Source organism: Colletes gigas, unplaced genomic scaffold, assembly GCF_013123115.1.
Source record: "Colletes gigas isolate AHSC1104 unplaced genomic scaffold, ASM1312311v1 Colletes_gigas_Sc00041, whole genome shotgun sequence".
Classification (NCBI taxonomy): Eukaryota; Metazoa; Arthropoda; class Insecta; order Hymenoptera; family Colletidae; genus Colletes; species Colletes gigas.
Genome location: NW_025106670.1, coordinates 1,408,512 through 1,422,161, shown reverse-complemented (window position 1 = coordinate 1,422,161; position 13,650 = coordinate 1,408,512). Strand labels below are relative to the sequence as shown.

General features: G+C 36.1%; 2 protein-coding genes across 3 annotated transcripts; both read left to right on the top strand.

Annotated features, from left to right (window-relative positions):
* The first annotated feature begins 498 nt into the window (after nt 1–498).
* LOC122402900 (geranylgeranyl transferase type-1 subunit beta) lies at nt 499–2,859 on the top strand. Its single transcript, XM_043406061.1, has 3 exons — nt 499–1,179; nt 1,280–1,640; nt 1,720–2,859. Exons 1-3 carry the CDS (start codon nt 631–633, stop codon nt 1,818–1,820), a joined length of 1,011 nt encoding a protein of 336 aa, XP_043261996.1. The 5' UTR covers nt 499–630; the 3' UTR covers nt 1,821–2,859.
* A 605-nt stretch (nt 2,860–3,464) lies between these two features.
* On the top strand, nt 3,465–12,544 carry LOC122402901 (tumor necrosis factor alpha-induced protein 8-like protein). 2 transcript variants are annotated; one of them, XM_043406063.1, is made up of 5 exons: nt 3,465–3,740; nt 8,217–8,295; nt 8,443–8,550; nt 9,326–9,597; nt 10,666–12,544. In XM_043406063.1, exons 3-5 carry the CDS (start codon nt 8,541–8,543, stop codon nt 11,017–11,019), a joined length of 636 nt encoding a protein of 211 aa, XP_043261998.1. In that variant the 5' UTR covers nt 3,465–3,740; nt 8,217–8,295; nt 8,443–8,540; the 3' UTR covers nt 11,020–12,544. The 2 variants fall into 2 exon arrangements, with proteins under 2 accessions (XP_043261998.1, XP_043261997.1); XM_043406062.1 differs by lacking the exons at nt 3,465–3,740; nt 8,443–8,550 and adding an exon at nt 5,807–5,833 and having other exon boundaries at nt 10,666–12,194.
* Nucleotides 12,545–13,650: the final 1,106 nt, after the last annotated feature.

Genomic DNA, 13,650 nt, shown 5'->3' with positions numbered 1-13,650 from the left:
GGGCAGTATGTAGTTTCCGAAATTTTCGCGGCTGGTGCGTGTTGCGACGAACGTCCGGCATGCGCAAGGAAGGGCTACTTTGCCGGCGACGCGTGCGTTCAATCAATTTTTTGTCGGCGCCCCCTAGTAGTAACTAGTTCTATCGTTCAAATCAAAGCGCTATCTACTTAGTGCATAGTCTACTAAAATCCCTAAATGTACAAAATACTGATAACTGGAATCCATTTTGGATCAGATTCCCCCGGACCATTTAAAAAGGTAAAATATGTATCAGAAGTCCCAGTTGAAAGAAAGAGAACCGACAGATGTGAGAATTATAAAACAGTTATTAAATAAAACAAATATACATAACTGTTTTTCACGTAACTAAACATTTTTTATTAAACTAATTAAACACATTGATGTAAGTAAGACTTCGTCACCCATTTTGGATCCAGTTGGATCTCTCTTTTTCTAATGCATGTGCCATGTGCCTAATCTATATCGGAAGTTCGTACATCTAGGGATTTTAGACTTTATTACCAATTATAATGGATTCCTTTCCTTTCGTACAATAGAATTGTAACGCAACAACGGTCTTCTTTAACTCATCAATGTATAGTTGAAGTAATATTTTTTTTTTATCGTACAATGTCAGGATACCTCGCACCGGTAGAATTTTTGAAGAGAAAACATGCCAAATATTTAATAAAACTTCTACAAACATTACCCAGTGATTTGTCAGAGTATGATTTTTCTAGGCTTACCATAGCATTCTTTGCTATATCAGGTTTAGATCTATTGAACTGCTTACATGATCTTAGCAAGCAAACAAAATTAGAAGCAATAGAATGGATCTACAGGGTTCAAGTTACCGGAGCTGGACCACGTTCTGGTTTCCAACCATCTACTACGATACCAAAGGATGCTCCTGAATTCCGGTGTGGTCATTTAACAATGACATACGTTGCTCTGTCTACCCTCTTAATCCTTGAAGATGACCTAGCCAGAGTAGATAAAAAATCCATTATCGAAGGAGTAAAAGCTTGTCAAAATTTAGATGGTTCGTTCAAAGCTATCATAACTGGAAGTGAAAGTGATATGAGATTTCTTTATTGTGCCTGTTGTATATCTGTGATCTTAAATGACTGGTCAGGCATTGATAAAGCAAAAGCCATTGATTATATATTAAAGAGCATCGTAAGGCTTTGTTCTTTATATTTTACATGTACAGAGTATTAATAAGAATTAGGTTTGTTAATTTACCGTTATCGTAACATAATATTGATTATAATTTTAGTCGTACGACGGAGCAATCGGTCAAGGACCTGGTTTAGAATCTCATGGGGGATCAACATTTTGTGCCGTAGCCAGTCTATTCCTCATGAACGAGCTTCATAATGTTCTGACAAACGATCAATTAAATAGATTAACAAAATGGTGTATTATGAGACAAGATCTTGGCTTTCATGGACGACCTGGAAAACCATCCGATTCTTGTTATAGCTTCTGGCTGGGGGCAACGCTACAAATGCTCGATGCTTACAAATTTTCAGATCGTGAAGATAATAGAACATTCCTTCTTAACTGTCAGTGTGACAGGTTTGGTGGGTTTGCGAAAAATGTTCAATGCGAAGTTGATCCTCTGCATACATATTTATGTATGTAAGAACTGAAAGTATTTATGTAAAATTTTAAAGTTTCAAACGTGATCTATAACATATATATTTGATCTTTTAGGTTTATGCAGTTTAAGCCTTTTGGGAGAGACTGATTTATGTACACTACATGCTGCTCTTAATATTTCCGATAGAGCGTACACACGCCTTCTTACGAAATAAATTAAACACTTAAATACCATATAACGCGCACAGAGTAAAGGCAACAAATTGTGGAAAAAATACAGTTTTGAATTTTATCATCAATACTGTTTGTACAGTTCTCACAGACTGTGTGCTGATATGAGAATCATCATTCTAAAAATGTCAATTAACCGATCAGCGTGAAAGCAATTAAACGCCAGGCTTAGCTGAGCTGCGGAAGAATTTCCTTATGGAACAAGAGTAACCGCACGCTAATTTATTCAAAATAGGATAACTTTGTTAATAATTTATGCATTTTGTTCAAAGCTTCAACAAAATAGTCTGTAAATGTTAGGATTTTAAATAATATGTTTCAATTTACTTTGAAAGTCAAGCTGTGTGTGGAAGATCTTGAAACAATCCTCAACACATAATCCTATTTCATAGTTCCAATGCCAAAACACTATTTGCTTGCTTTTCTTTCATTAGTAGAAATCATTTTAAATAATATTTTTAATCATTTTAAACAATACAATTATTTGTTGCTACGATTGCGATTTATACAAAACAAAAGAAAATATGTTTCATTACCTTTGGTAAAACAAAATTATTTTTAAAAGTATAATTATGACAAATAGTACCCATTATTCTACGCTGACCGGTTAACGAGAATGTATATTATAATTTTTGGGCATATTATTCATTTTGTATCTTAAACCAAGGTAATTGTTAAAGTTATATGAAGCAAAAGACAGATGTGAGAAAAAAACAATAACAGTGACAACATATCAGTGTTGAGCTAAATGTAATCTGTTTAATTATTATGACTAACGAATAATAGAAGTAATAAAACTAAATGTGATCATCGAATATGATTATTTCAAAATGATTACATTTTCTATTGCGATTTAATCAATAAATCATTAACGACATTCAAAGTTTTTTTTAATTAATTATTAAATGGAAACTTTTATAAATTATAAAACGGATATGACATTACAATTTGCATTATGTACGACTCTTATTTCGAATATTTTATGTAATTAATATAAACAATATAATATATATTATTTCTTTATTAGGCTTATTTGAATAAACTCTTTAAACTAATCTGTGTTTCGATCGTATATTTCTATCGATCAATAAAGCGATTTTTGAAACATTAAGTTTTTATTTAGTCTGTTTTTCCCTCTCTTTTCAAATATGCATCATAAGCAAATGGGCTGTAAAAAATTAAGTGTAGAAGTTTGGGAAATATGTGACATTGCATGTCTCAAATCTATATTTATAAAAAAAACATTATCTCAAGTTTGAAGTGATTAGAGATACATGGTACATGTTATCTTGACGTGCAGTGTAAATATTGGCGCGTTGATTCATTTCGTTCGATTTTTAAAAGTAATAACATTGCATATCTTGATGAACGTTTAAGATAGGCTATTAAAATTTCACAGGAATGAATTTTTAAAGTCTATTAATATGTACATGCTGCTTGTTAAAAAGAAAAATGAACGACCATGATGAATGGTGTGTAGCTTGATGTGGAATGACTCGAACTCCGTGGAAGGAAACTCTCCTTGACACTGCGAAGTTGCCCGAGCATAGATGCATCAGACGCCCCACCTCGCGGAACGATGATTCCATGGTAACCGGGGTGGGTTCGCAGACCACAACAGACGACGTTCGTTCGTCGAAGAGATTGTGAGAGTCTGGAGAGCGTGTCTATCGTTGCCGGTGTGATTCTTGTCTTTTTTCGCACACTGTGAATTGTGTTAGTTACGTTCGGTTCGACAAAACGTGTTTCAAAGGTTCGTTAGATCGGTGGAATTTATTATGCGCGTAAACTGGAGACAAACGCAACGAAAACAATAGAACAATATCTATTTTCTGGACGTCGGAAAAGAGAAACTTCATCGTCGAGCGTTGGGGTCGCATTCGCGGCCCAGATCATCAGCAGAGGTTAGTGCGCGCCTAAAATTTAAATTAATTGGCTACGAACGATATTCGTTATTCGTCGTTGGGTATAAAACTGCTTAACAAAAATTCGAGTACCGTTTGATAAATGGATGAATCTGTTACCGCACTCTCCATGATTCACAAAAATATTAAATCCACTAGAAAACAACAAAACATTATATCTTACTAATATTTCATTTTATGTAAGTGTTTGCTATTCATTTTCTTAAAATATTTCTATAGGTATTTCAAGTACTGCGTCGTCGTTAAGGCAATTTCGCGCGAAAAGTTACACAACACGAGACAACACTTTCGAGAGCAAAAGGTTTAGAAATGGAAGTTAAATACATTAACAAAACACCTGAAACGTATCATTCACAGCGAGTCTTGCGAAGAGGAAAATGCATAATTCTGGGAAATTCGAGTTTCGTAAAACTGAGAAAGCCCGCTTAATTGCGTTACTTGATCATGGCTGAACGGATGCGTGTAACTTAATTTAATTGCATGTGTAACTGATAGGTACCAACAGAAAATGATTAAATAATGTGTGCGGCGTACGTGTATATTTAGAACCAAAGGCCGAAGCCTTTTCCAAGGTATCGTGAATTAATCGATTATCGGTACAGCGTGAAATTTCCACGGTGCATGATTTTCATGGACGCGGTCGATCGCGCATCCGAAGGCAAAACAAAAAAATGGGGGACAACAACACCGGGTAAACAGTTTTTTTCGACTGATCTACGAAGTATGGGTTTCTAATAGATAATGTTAACGAGCAACCGTGCAATGAATGAGACCGTTGTCAGCGCGCGCTCACCGCGTGTTCTTAATTACCAGCAAAACCGCGACGTTCTGGTTTTTTTTTTTTACGAAACTTTTTACCATGTCTGTGGATCAGCCTTTATACGTCCACTCGCGAGTTAGAAACTACTTAACGAACCGATTCGCATTCCAGTGTCCAATTTACTTTTCCACATATGCATTTAACCGCTAGTTAGTTACAGTTACTTTAAAGACAACCGTGTTAAATTATATTTCACAAGATTTAATGTAACATTAAACGTGTTACGATATTCGTAGTAATTAGGTTATTCAGATTCAAATAAATGGCGATGGCTCGTGCGACAGGTTGTTGATGCAACGCGAGATCTCATTCTTACCACGCCTGGATGCTTGAATGTGTCTTTGGCCTTGAATACCTAATTAAAAAAGATACAATAATTTCGAGGATCTTCTAAAAACTTTTATACTACGAGATAAGTACCGATTCGTATAAATACTGCGACTAACCTATATCACTTTAACGTTACTTCGAAACGTTTGGTTTAGGTATTTTTCTTTCGTTAATTTTCATCCCGCAAATATGTCGGTAATTATGAAAATGGTCTGGACGATGAATTCGATAAAAATTTGTAAGTTACGGAGTTTAATTCTAAATTTTAGGTCCGTAGAATCGAGGAAAATTCACGATTGCAGAATGCAACGAGGTTGCGATAAGTTTAGGTATTTTTCTTTCGTTAATTTTCATCCCGCAAATATGTCGGTAATTATGAAAATGGTCTGGACGATGAATTCGATAAAAATTTGTAAGTTACGGAGTTTAATTCTAAATTTTAGGTCCGTAGAATCGAGGAAAATTCACGATTGCAGAATGCAACGAGGTTGCGATAAGTTTAAATTCGGATCTGGTTCGGGAGGAGAATCTCGCGTGTCTCGGCACGGATCGATATCCGAAAAGGAGGGTCACGTCAACCGTGAATACGGGGTCCACTCAAAAGTCGTATTTAACAGGCTAGCGTGCGACCTTTATAGAGGGACTGTACATAATTCGTCTTGTAACTTTGTCCGTGTGACCACGTGCTCGTTGCCTATTGCGACGATGTGCGCGCGTATATACACGAAACCCTAACACGTTGGTCGAGGGGCAGGTGGTAGGTATATTCTCAGACAAGATACTCAGTTTAACAAGGAGACCCGTGCCAGTTCCACAGCTGTCGGTGTGACAGCTGCATCTTTAGAAGTAAAAAGAAAAACGTTGAGGAAATCGAGGAACGGAGGGAGAGGGGTCTCGTTCGAAATGTAAAATGGTTTCGCGAGTTAGTAATAAACGAATAGAAACAATATATCGTAATCATTTTCTACGCATTAATTTAATGCTATTTCGATCGAAGAAAATGATTACTTTAACGAAACACTATTTTCATAAATTGTATTTATTCAGAAAATTTTTGTTTATTCAAACATGTCCTTTAAAAATTATATTTGCATATATCGAGAGACGTGGGTGTCTGTTATGTCCTTCAGCATATCGCGATAATACGAAACAGATAACTAATTATAGAAATGACGAGTCCCAGGCCTCTGGGGGCTCTGTTACCTGTTTCTCTGTTTTAACTTGCAATTTTTCACTCTATCGGCATGGAATTATGTCCAGATGACAATGGACACTGCGTAGGAAATGTTTTATTCGACATTACTACCGTAAGGAATAGTCCACTTTTATTTTTTAATTTATGACAGAACATTACGGTTTGAAAAATTACACAAGTTTTAATTAATACACATCATTCTACGTGACTCATGCTGATGACTTATAGCGTGACACAACGCAAATAACTTTTTCCTTTAGGAATTACAGAGAAAGAAAAAAGACGAATTAATTTTGCTTATATGAGCATCAGAGCGGAAGCTTTTTACCTGTTTTAATGATTCTCACCGGAAACCGGAAATTCATCGCGCGAGAATGGCCCCAGCGTCGTCATTTTGCACTATTTTTTTTTTAACACTTAACGGCATGGTTAATAACATTCTTGAATATTATATTATCCTATTTATTTCAGATTTTTAAAGCGGTCTTGTCCCTTGAATGCATGTGTATACGAATGAAAGAAAAAGGACCGGAGAATAGCATTCCCGCAGAAATACGTATTTAAATAAAAGAAAGTGGAGCGTTTTAGAAAATATTCCAATTACGGAAATTCTGTAATCAAGGGGAGAGAAAGAGAGAAAGAGAGAGAGGTGTGCGAGTGTGGTTTGCTTGGTACTGGTGAAAGAATTCACGGAACGCGTAAGAAAAGTAAAATGTTACACAACCAACGGAGGCTAGCAGCGAATAAAGTGCTTAATACGGGTACTCGAACTGCAGAGCGACCGTTTAATTGGCGCGTGTAGCGGGCTCGATCGATCGTAGTTAGGAAACAGCCGAGGGAAGAGAGCGAGAGTTTTGCGATCGATCGGTCATTTTCTCGATGTAACTTTACGAGGTAGCACGATACGGGACGATACATCGATCAAAGCCCATTTTAAATGGGAGTTAATTTTAAGAATGCTGCGCCTGTGCTTGCGTAAGTGTAATGTATATAAATTAGCTGTATGTAGGTGACCTCTAATTACAACGGTATCGAGTGATAAAGCTCGCGCACGTAACTACGTGAGTCATGGTACACATTGAAAGTCGAATATATGTATACCTACGCTCCCAGTCATAATTCACCGGACACTTCGTACAATTAGGATGTAGAACTTTTACACCACGAAATTAACTACAGCGATAAGAAAGTAAGTGACTGAACCGTTAGAAGCATTGTTTTGCCATGGAAACAAAACGCTATTGTGTTTATTATTTTATAGGTTCTCGGAATGCAATCTCCCTTTTTAAAAACCTGTATTAAAAATGTCTGGGATCGCAGTGATTTCAAGTTGTTGCACATGTTCGATCGTTGGATAGCTTTCGAGTGGTCTTATATTTAAAATCGTTCAGGCGATTCGGGATACATTAAGCCGTTTCGATAGCTCGAGTGTGCTCGAGTATCTCGGATATCGTCGAGTGGCGGATGTTCAAAGTCCTCGAAGAATTTAGCAGGAAATTTTGAAATGCTCGAACACGATCGACGATCGATGTTTAGGACGTTCTCGAAATACACGGAGGCTGTATCACGAGACTCCATTGGCAATGCCCCGTCGCGTTTCCATTTTCCCCTATTACTCCTGGCAAACGAGAACGAGAGTCTCCAAGCTCGCCTTGACGCTCCTTACAAATCGATTCAACTGCCATACCGGCTATGCCTCCTCGATGTATACATATACGATTATACTCCGTGACAACAAACCACAACGCACATTACGTCCCAATTCCACTGGATCGAGTCTGACCTCAGCTACTGACACAAATTACACAAGCGAGGGAGCATGTATGCTTCAACCTATTTAATCCTTTGCCCGCTACGAACTTGCGATGATAATTTTATCCGTTTCGCGGTTGGTAATTTATCTTGTCCTGGCGAAGAATAACTGGGGCTTAACGGCGCAATTTTAAACGTAGAAAACATTTAATTATATCAGAGAAATTGATTTTAATATTTTTAAAGATACAAATTAAAAGCTTGGAACAAAAATTTTATAAACAAAAGGAAACTAAATTCTTGTAAAAACAATTTTAAGTAAAATTGAAAATACATTAGGGTAATACCTATTTTTCAGGTGGCGTGGGGCACGGCAGTGATGGAATTACAAAGTTGGCTGCTCTATCATCTTGTAGCCGTAACCGACTGTAATCAAGGTATACGAATGTTGCCCGCGTAACGTTTTAATTCATTCTCGCGAACAACTGTTTGATGCCATTTTGCGTTGCTCGCTTAATTTTGATACAACGTTTTATATTTTATGCAAACATCGATTCATTGTTTTCTGTCCTTGGTTATTTTAGTTACTTTTGCCTGAGTTTCAACCGTGCTCACAGAACAGTACTGCTTCTTTATTTCATTCACAATCCCGTTATCGCCTAGAGGAAACAGCAGTCTACCAATGTTTGATGGTAAGTCCTGATCGCATACACATGTACGGCCATTATTATTTTCATCGTGATAACATTCGCATTAATCATTAGAGATAAGTATTAGTCACTGCAAGAGTTAATCTGAAAGCAATCAGATTAAATAATGAGTTCTTCTATTCTCGAATTTTTCCACGTCGCAATTTGATCCGTTTCTGCAAATATCTCTGGTGAAATTCCAGTTAACTATCACGGTCCGACGGTCCTTTCCAATCCTTCGCGTTGATACGCTGATTCAAACAAAGATTAGGATTAGAAGAAGAAACATTTGCTGCAACCTGACGCCGCTGAGATTCACACTTCGCCTACCAACAAAGAGACAATGGCGAAATTGTATATCATCCTTCCGTGCAGTCCAGATTAGGTGTCAAGACTTTTGTCCCTAAAAATTGAAAAGACTTGGTTCGAAGATCGAGTTACTAAATAATGTAGAAACAAAAAAATTATGCAAGTGATACAGAAGAGTGTACATATCAAATATAGAAGAGATAAAGTAAACTAAGCTCACAGTAAAAATCGTCCACCGTGGTTAAGTATTGTAATTTTTATAAAAGTTTAAATACAAGTAAAAAATGGTGGACGATTTTCACTGTGAGCCACTCGAATGGTTAAACTAAGATAAAGAGGATGGCGACAGTATTTTTCCTGTTCCTCTCTTGCATACTGTTGATTCTGTCTGTCCATCTAACAGAAGGACCATTATTTAACCGATATCTCGCCCAAGCAGATGCGTACAGTGTGTTAAACTTTTTTTCAGTGATGCAGTCGGCGACTACATTGAACGGTGGATCTTATCCCGCCGGAGGCACCGGAAGTCGTGCCCGCGATTTAGGTCTGCGTGCTCAGAAGAAACTCCTTGGCAGAGTCGTGTCTACGGGAGCCGGAAGATCGCTTCTTATAGACGATGCCACCACTTCGCTTTTAGACAATCTTTATAAGCTCATGGAGAAAGCTGCTAAGTCCAATTCGAATTTGGACAAAAAGCAGCCTGAAAAGGTTTTGAAAAACATCGTTAAGTTGTCCATTAAGGTACCTATCACGATAACTCACGATACAGATGTATCGGAAGACAACCGACCATTTTCAATGTATTAATAAAAATAGATTAAGCTTTTATTCATATTTTGGTACACGGAAAATGTTCAGCCGCGTCTCCCCTTGATTTGCGAGGCGCTCACCCCAGAAGTCGCGTGCCCTACTTTGAAATACATTGATATACTCGGATCAAACTCAATTAGCTGCTTAAGGACGCTTCTTCAATCGTGTATCACACCAGACAGGTCTATTACTTTCAATATACCACATTTAATACGTTCACTGCCACGTTAATGTTCTTTGTTTAGCAAATTAGAAACTATGCGACTCAACATTTAGTTCCAAAATCAACGCGACTATATCTGTGAATTGATAGAGACAGAACGTAAGTGAAACGGTCTGATGGAGATAAGTCCTCCGGTAGCCTTGACCAGCCAATTGATTTTGATCTAACAGTAGGCTTAGAGAGGAGGAATTCGTCGACGGTCAGGATAACTCAATTGATTAGAACAATGCAGTCCATGGGAGAAGCCCCTTGCACAGCTTTCACCACCTCCACGTGTCGTATTATACGAGTGTCTTATACGAGTAGCATTCGTGCATGCATGAACGAGAGATGCAGTAGGGGAAGCTACTGAGTTTACTATGAACAACGTACCAGAGATGGGCAAAATTCTTATCTGAATAATAATAGTTCGATTTAACAAACATTGTGAATAAATCAGGAATATTTGTTCATCGCCTATTATTTAAATAAAATTCTGCGCATCTCTGAGAGCATAAGACTAGGCCAGAGCGAGCAGTGCTGTTCAACACTTGCTTCGGGGTATAGGAAACTCCCTGACACTGCCTCTCTCTGTCAGCATGATACAGGAATGTTAACTTGATGCTGTGTTGTGTGTGAGTACACCACACAAACGTGATGATTTGGCGCGTGGAGGGGATGAAAGCAACGCACGGTGGGGCTCCACTCGTAGACGGCGCTGAACCGAGCCTTAAATCCAATCGACTAATTGTTTTCCCTCCCTGTAATCACAGTTATCATAAATGCTTTTTTTCCAGGTAGGACTTCTACAACGTAACCAGCAATTAAACGTCACCGACGATGCAAAGCTTATCGAAATAAGGAATGCTCTCAGAGCTGTAGCGATGTCCGTAGTTTCCTTTTACGAATTAGAGTTCAGTTTTGATAAAGCGTATTTGATCAAGTCGCTGGAACGTTGTAGAACCGCGATACAGACGCTCATAAAACCGCATCTCACGGACAAATCTCAGGACCGGTGTGATCAGGTGTTCGATTTTTTAACGCATTCCGACTTTCTGGATTCCGTGTTCAGACAAGACTCTGAGCACAGACCTATTCTAGGAATGCTAGTTAGTGATATCAATAAGGCCTTAGACGTTGGGCATCTTTGATTTTTTGTTTCTTTTGTTAACGTAACCTCGTTCTCGTGATCACAGTGAAACGCATCGATGAAACTCACAGACTTGCTAAATATGTTATTAGAATTAAGGGAAGATAAGGGGGATATTTTTGCCCCGATAATAATTTAAAGAACGAAATCATGGTGCAGTTACTTATGATTGCCTGTCAAAAAAAAAAAAAAAAACATAACGATAAAATATGTTTTTTATACGAGGAGACGATTCAGAAATAAAAAAAAAAATATCTCGTGAGAATGAATCGATTTCTACGGTAGTGCTCACTGATTTATGCAATAATTGTGAAATACTCTATTTATTTTCAGAATACCTATATATTGTATAATTGATGTATATTTATTTACGGTACTCGCGTGTTAGGAATACCAACTGTCAATCTATACCAAAAAGAAAAATGAGCTTATTTACGCCCGACGATGGATTTATAGCGATGGCGTTAGAAACGACTCGTTAATATCAACAGAATTAATGCGTGAAAAAAAGCCGCTGATTTATCATCGCGTTAATTGAGATATTTGCTCTAAACAAATCCTTGTTGAAGGTTTAATCTTCCACGCGTTAAGAGCTACATACTCTAACATATCGACGAGTGCATTCTAGGGCAAGATGGGTCCTCCATTTATACCTAAATTGCGCTTTGGTACATTTTCGACACACTTACATTATAAACACGACATATCTAATACAGTCACGGCTAAACCTCAATAATTGGATTTAAATTTAAATATATACATCACGTGTACTACAAGTATATCGCGATTTACGCATGTTTTGTATGCATTATACACATTTTACACATTATTTGTGATGATTCTCGATGAGATAAAAAAATGTTGTATCGATATACCATTAATAAATTATTTGTAAGGAGAGAAATAACCCCCCCCTTTCTTTTAACATTACTCCTTACTTGTTTTCTACGCCTTCGATCAGAATAATTAATAAATGCAATTTCGATCATTGATTTGGTATATTTATGTACATTGATTATTTAGCGCAGTCACACACACACATACACACCGCACAAAAATTACAATGTTACCAGCATAGCTGTATTCACTGTCCAAGCAGCATTTAGTGTATAAGATTATTTATTATTTCGGAATATCAAATAAAAATACGGAAATACATAAATTATTTTCACGTAATAATTAATTTTAAGAATATGTTGCATATATTTGACCAAAATCAACTGTTACATAAATTGTACCAAATACTTTGCTAACGATCCAAACGCAACGTAAATTTTGAACTCTAAAAATGCTCAAAAAACAATCTATGTATTTTCCCTCTATCTTTAACATGGACGATAAATATTTTTTGAAATAACATTTTGCTATAGATATAATGAGAACACAAACACAGGGACTAATGTGTAACAAACTTAACTATACATACTTCCGTAGTACAAAGGAAATACAATATATATATAACATGATACATTTCACAAGAAAAGCAAAAAAAGAATATTAAAAATTATAAGGACAAATATTTCGAGTCATCCTAAAATAATTTGTCATGAATTTCCTAACATTCTTACGTTGAACATAATATATGGAAAAAGAATTTTCCTGGCACAGTGATGCAGCGATTATAATTGTACAAAATTGTTATATAACTTATACATATATTTAAGTATAAAAATTATTTATTTATACTTTTCATATTGTATTATTTGAGTTAAAATATACGATGCTTAGATTTTCTTGTTTAAACGATCTTTGCATGAAAATTAGGACGTTTAGTATAGATATTATATTATAACGTGTACTGCAGACAGTTACTCGATATTGTTTAAGATGGTTTGTATGAGAACAATGAACTTCAAACGAATTAAATTTATTAGTTATTGTTAAGGTGTATGTATTTCCATATGATACCAAAAATGCATAAAATTGTTATAAAACAGAATTACCGACACTTTGTAATATTTTTTCTTTTCTTCTTTTTTTTTTTTTGTTTTTGTAGTGTTCGTAATAAAACCACATGCGATAGTCAATGTTGAAATGCGTCCAATGTATTCGTTCATTATGCACGATCACAAACATATTTATACAGTCTATTATTCTATAATTTTGTAGATACAACACACATTTTTACTTATTATGTAATGTCTTAACGAGTATATGCCAACAATTTATATTCTGTTCATATACAAGCGTACAGAATATATTTTGTTATCGTATATTCATCAGAACGTTAGTAATTCAGTTGCGTATGGGTTTACATGTTAACGATTTTTCTCGATCAATTGAAATGCCCTACACTAAATATTGAAAATTGTATTTGCATCGTTGCTGCATCGATCAGTGATTGTGACAAACGTAATTCTAAACTTGATCGGCCAAGTATATGAAAAACACAAGCACGTTTAATTTTCTAAATCAAATACGAACTCGATCAATTAAACTTAAAAATAATCGCACGCAATTAATGTCATTACGATATAATATCTCGCATATCGAAGATTACATTTATTGAAACAAATTTTCTCAATTGCATACAACAAACACATTTATACAATCACAGGTCGCGTATATCATTGTTCCTTATCGTAAATGCACACAGCTTACATTCATAATACTTTAACATTGTACAAGTTGT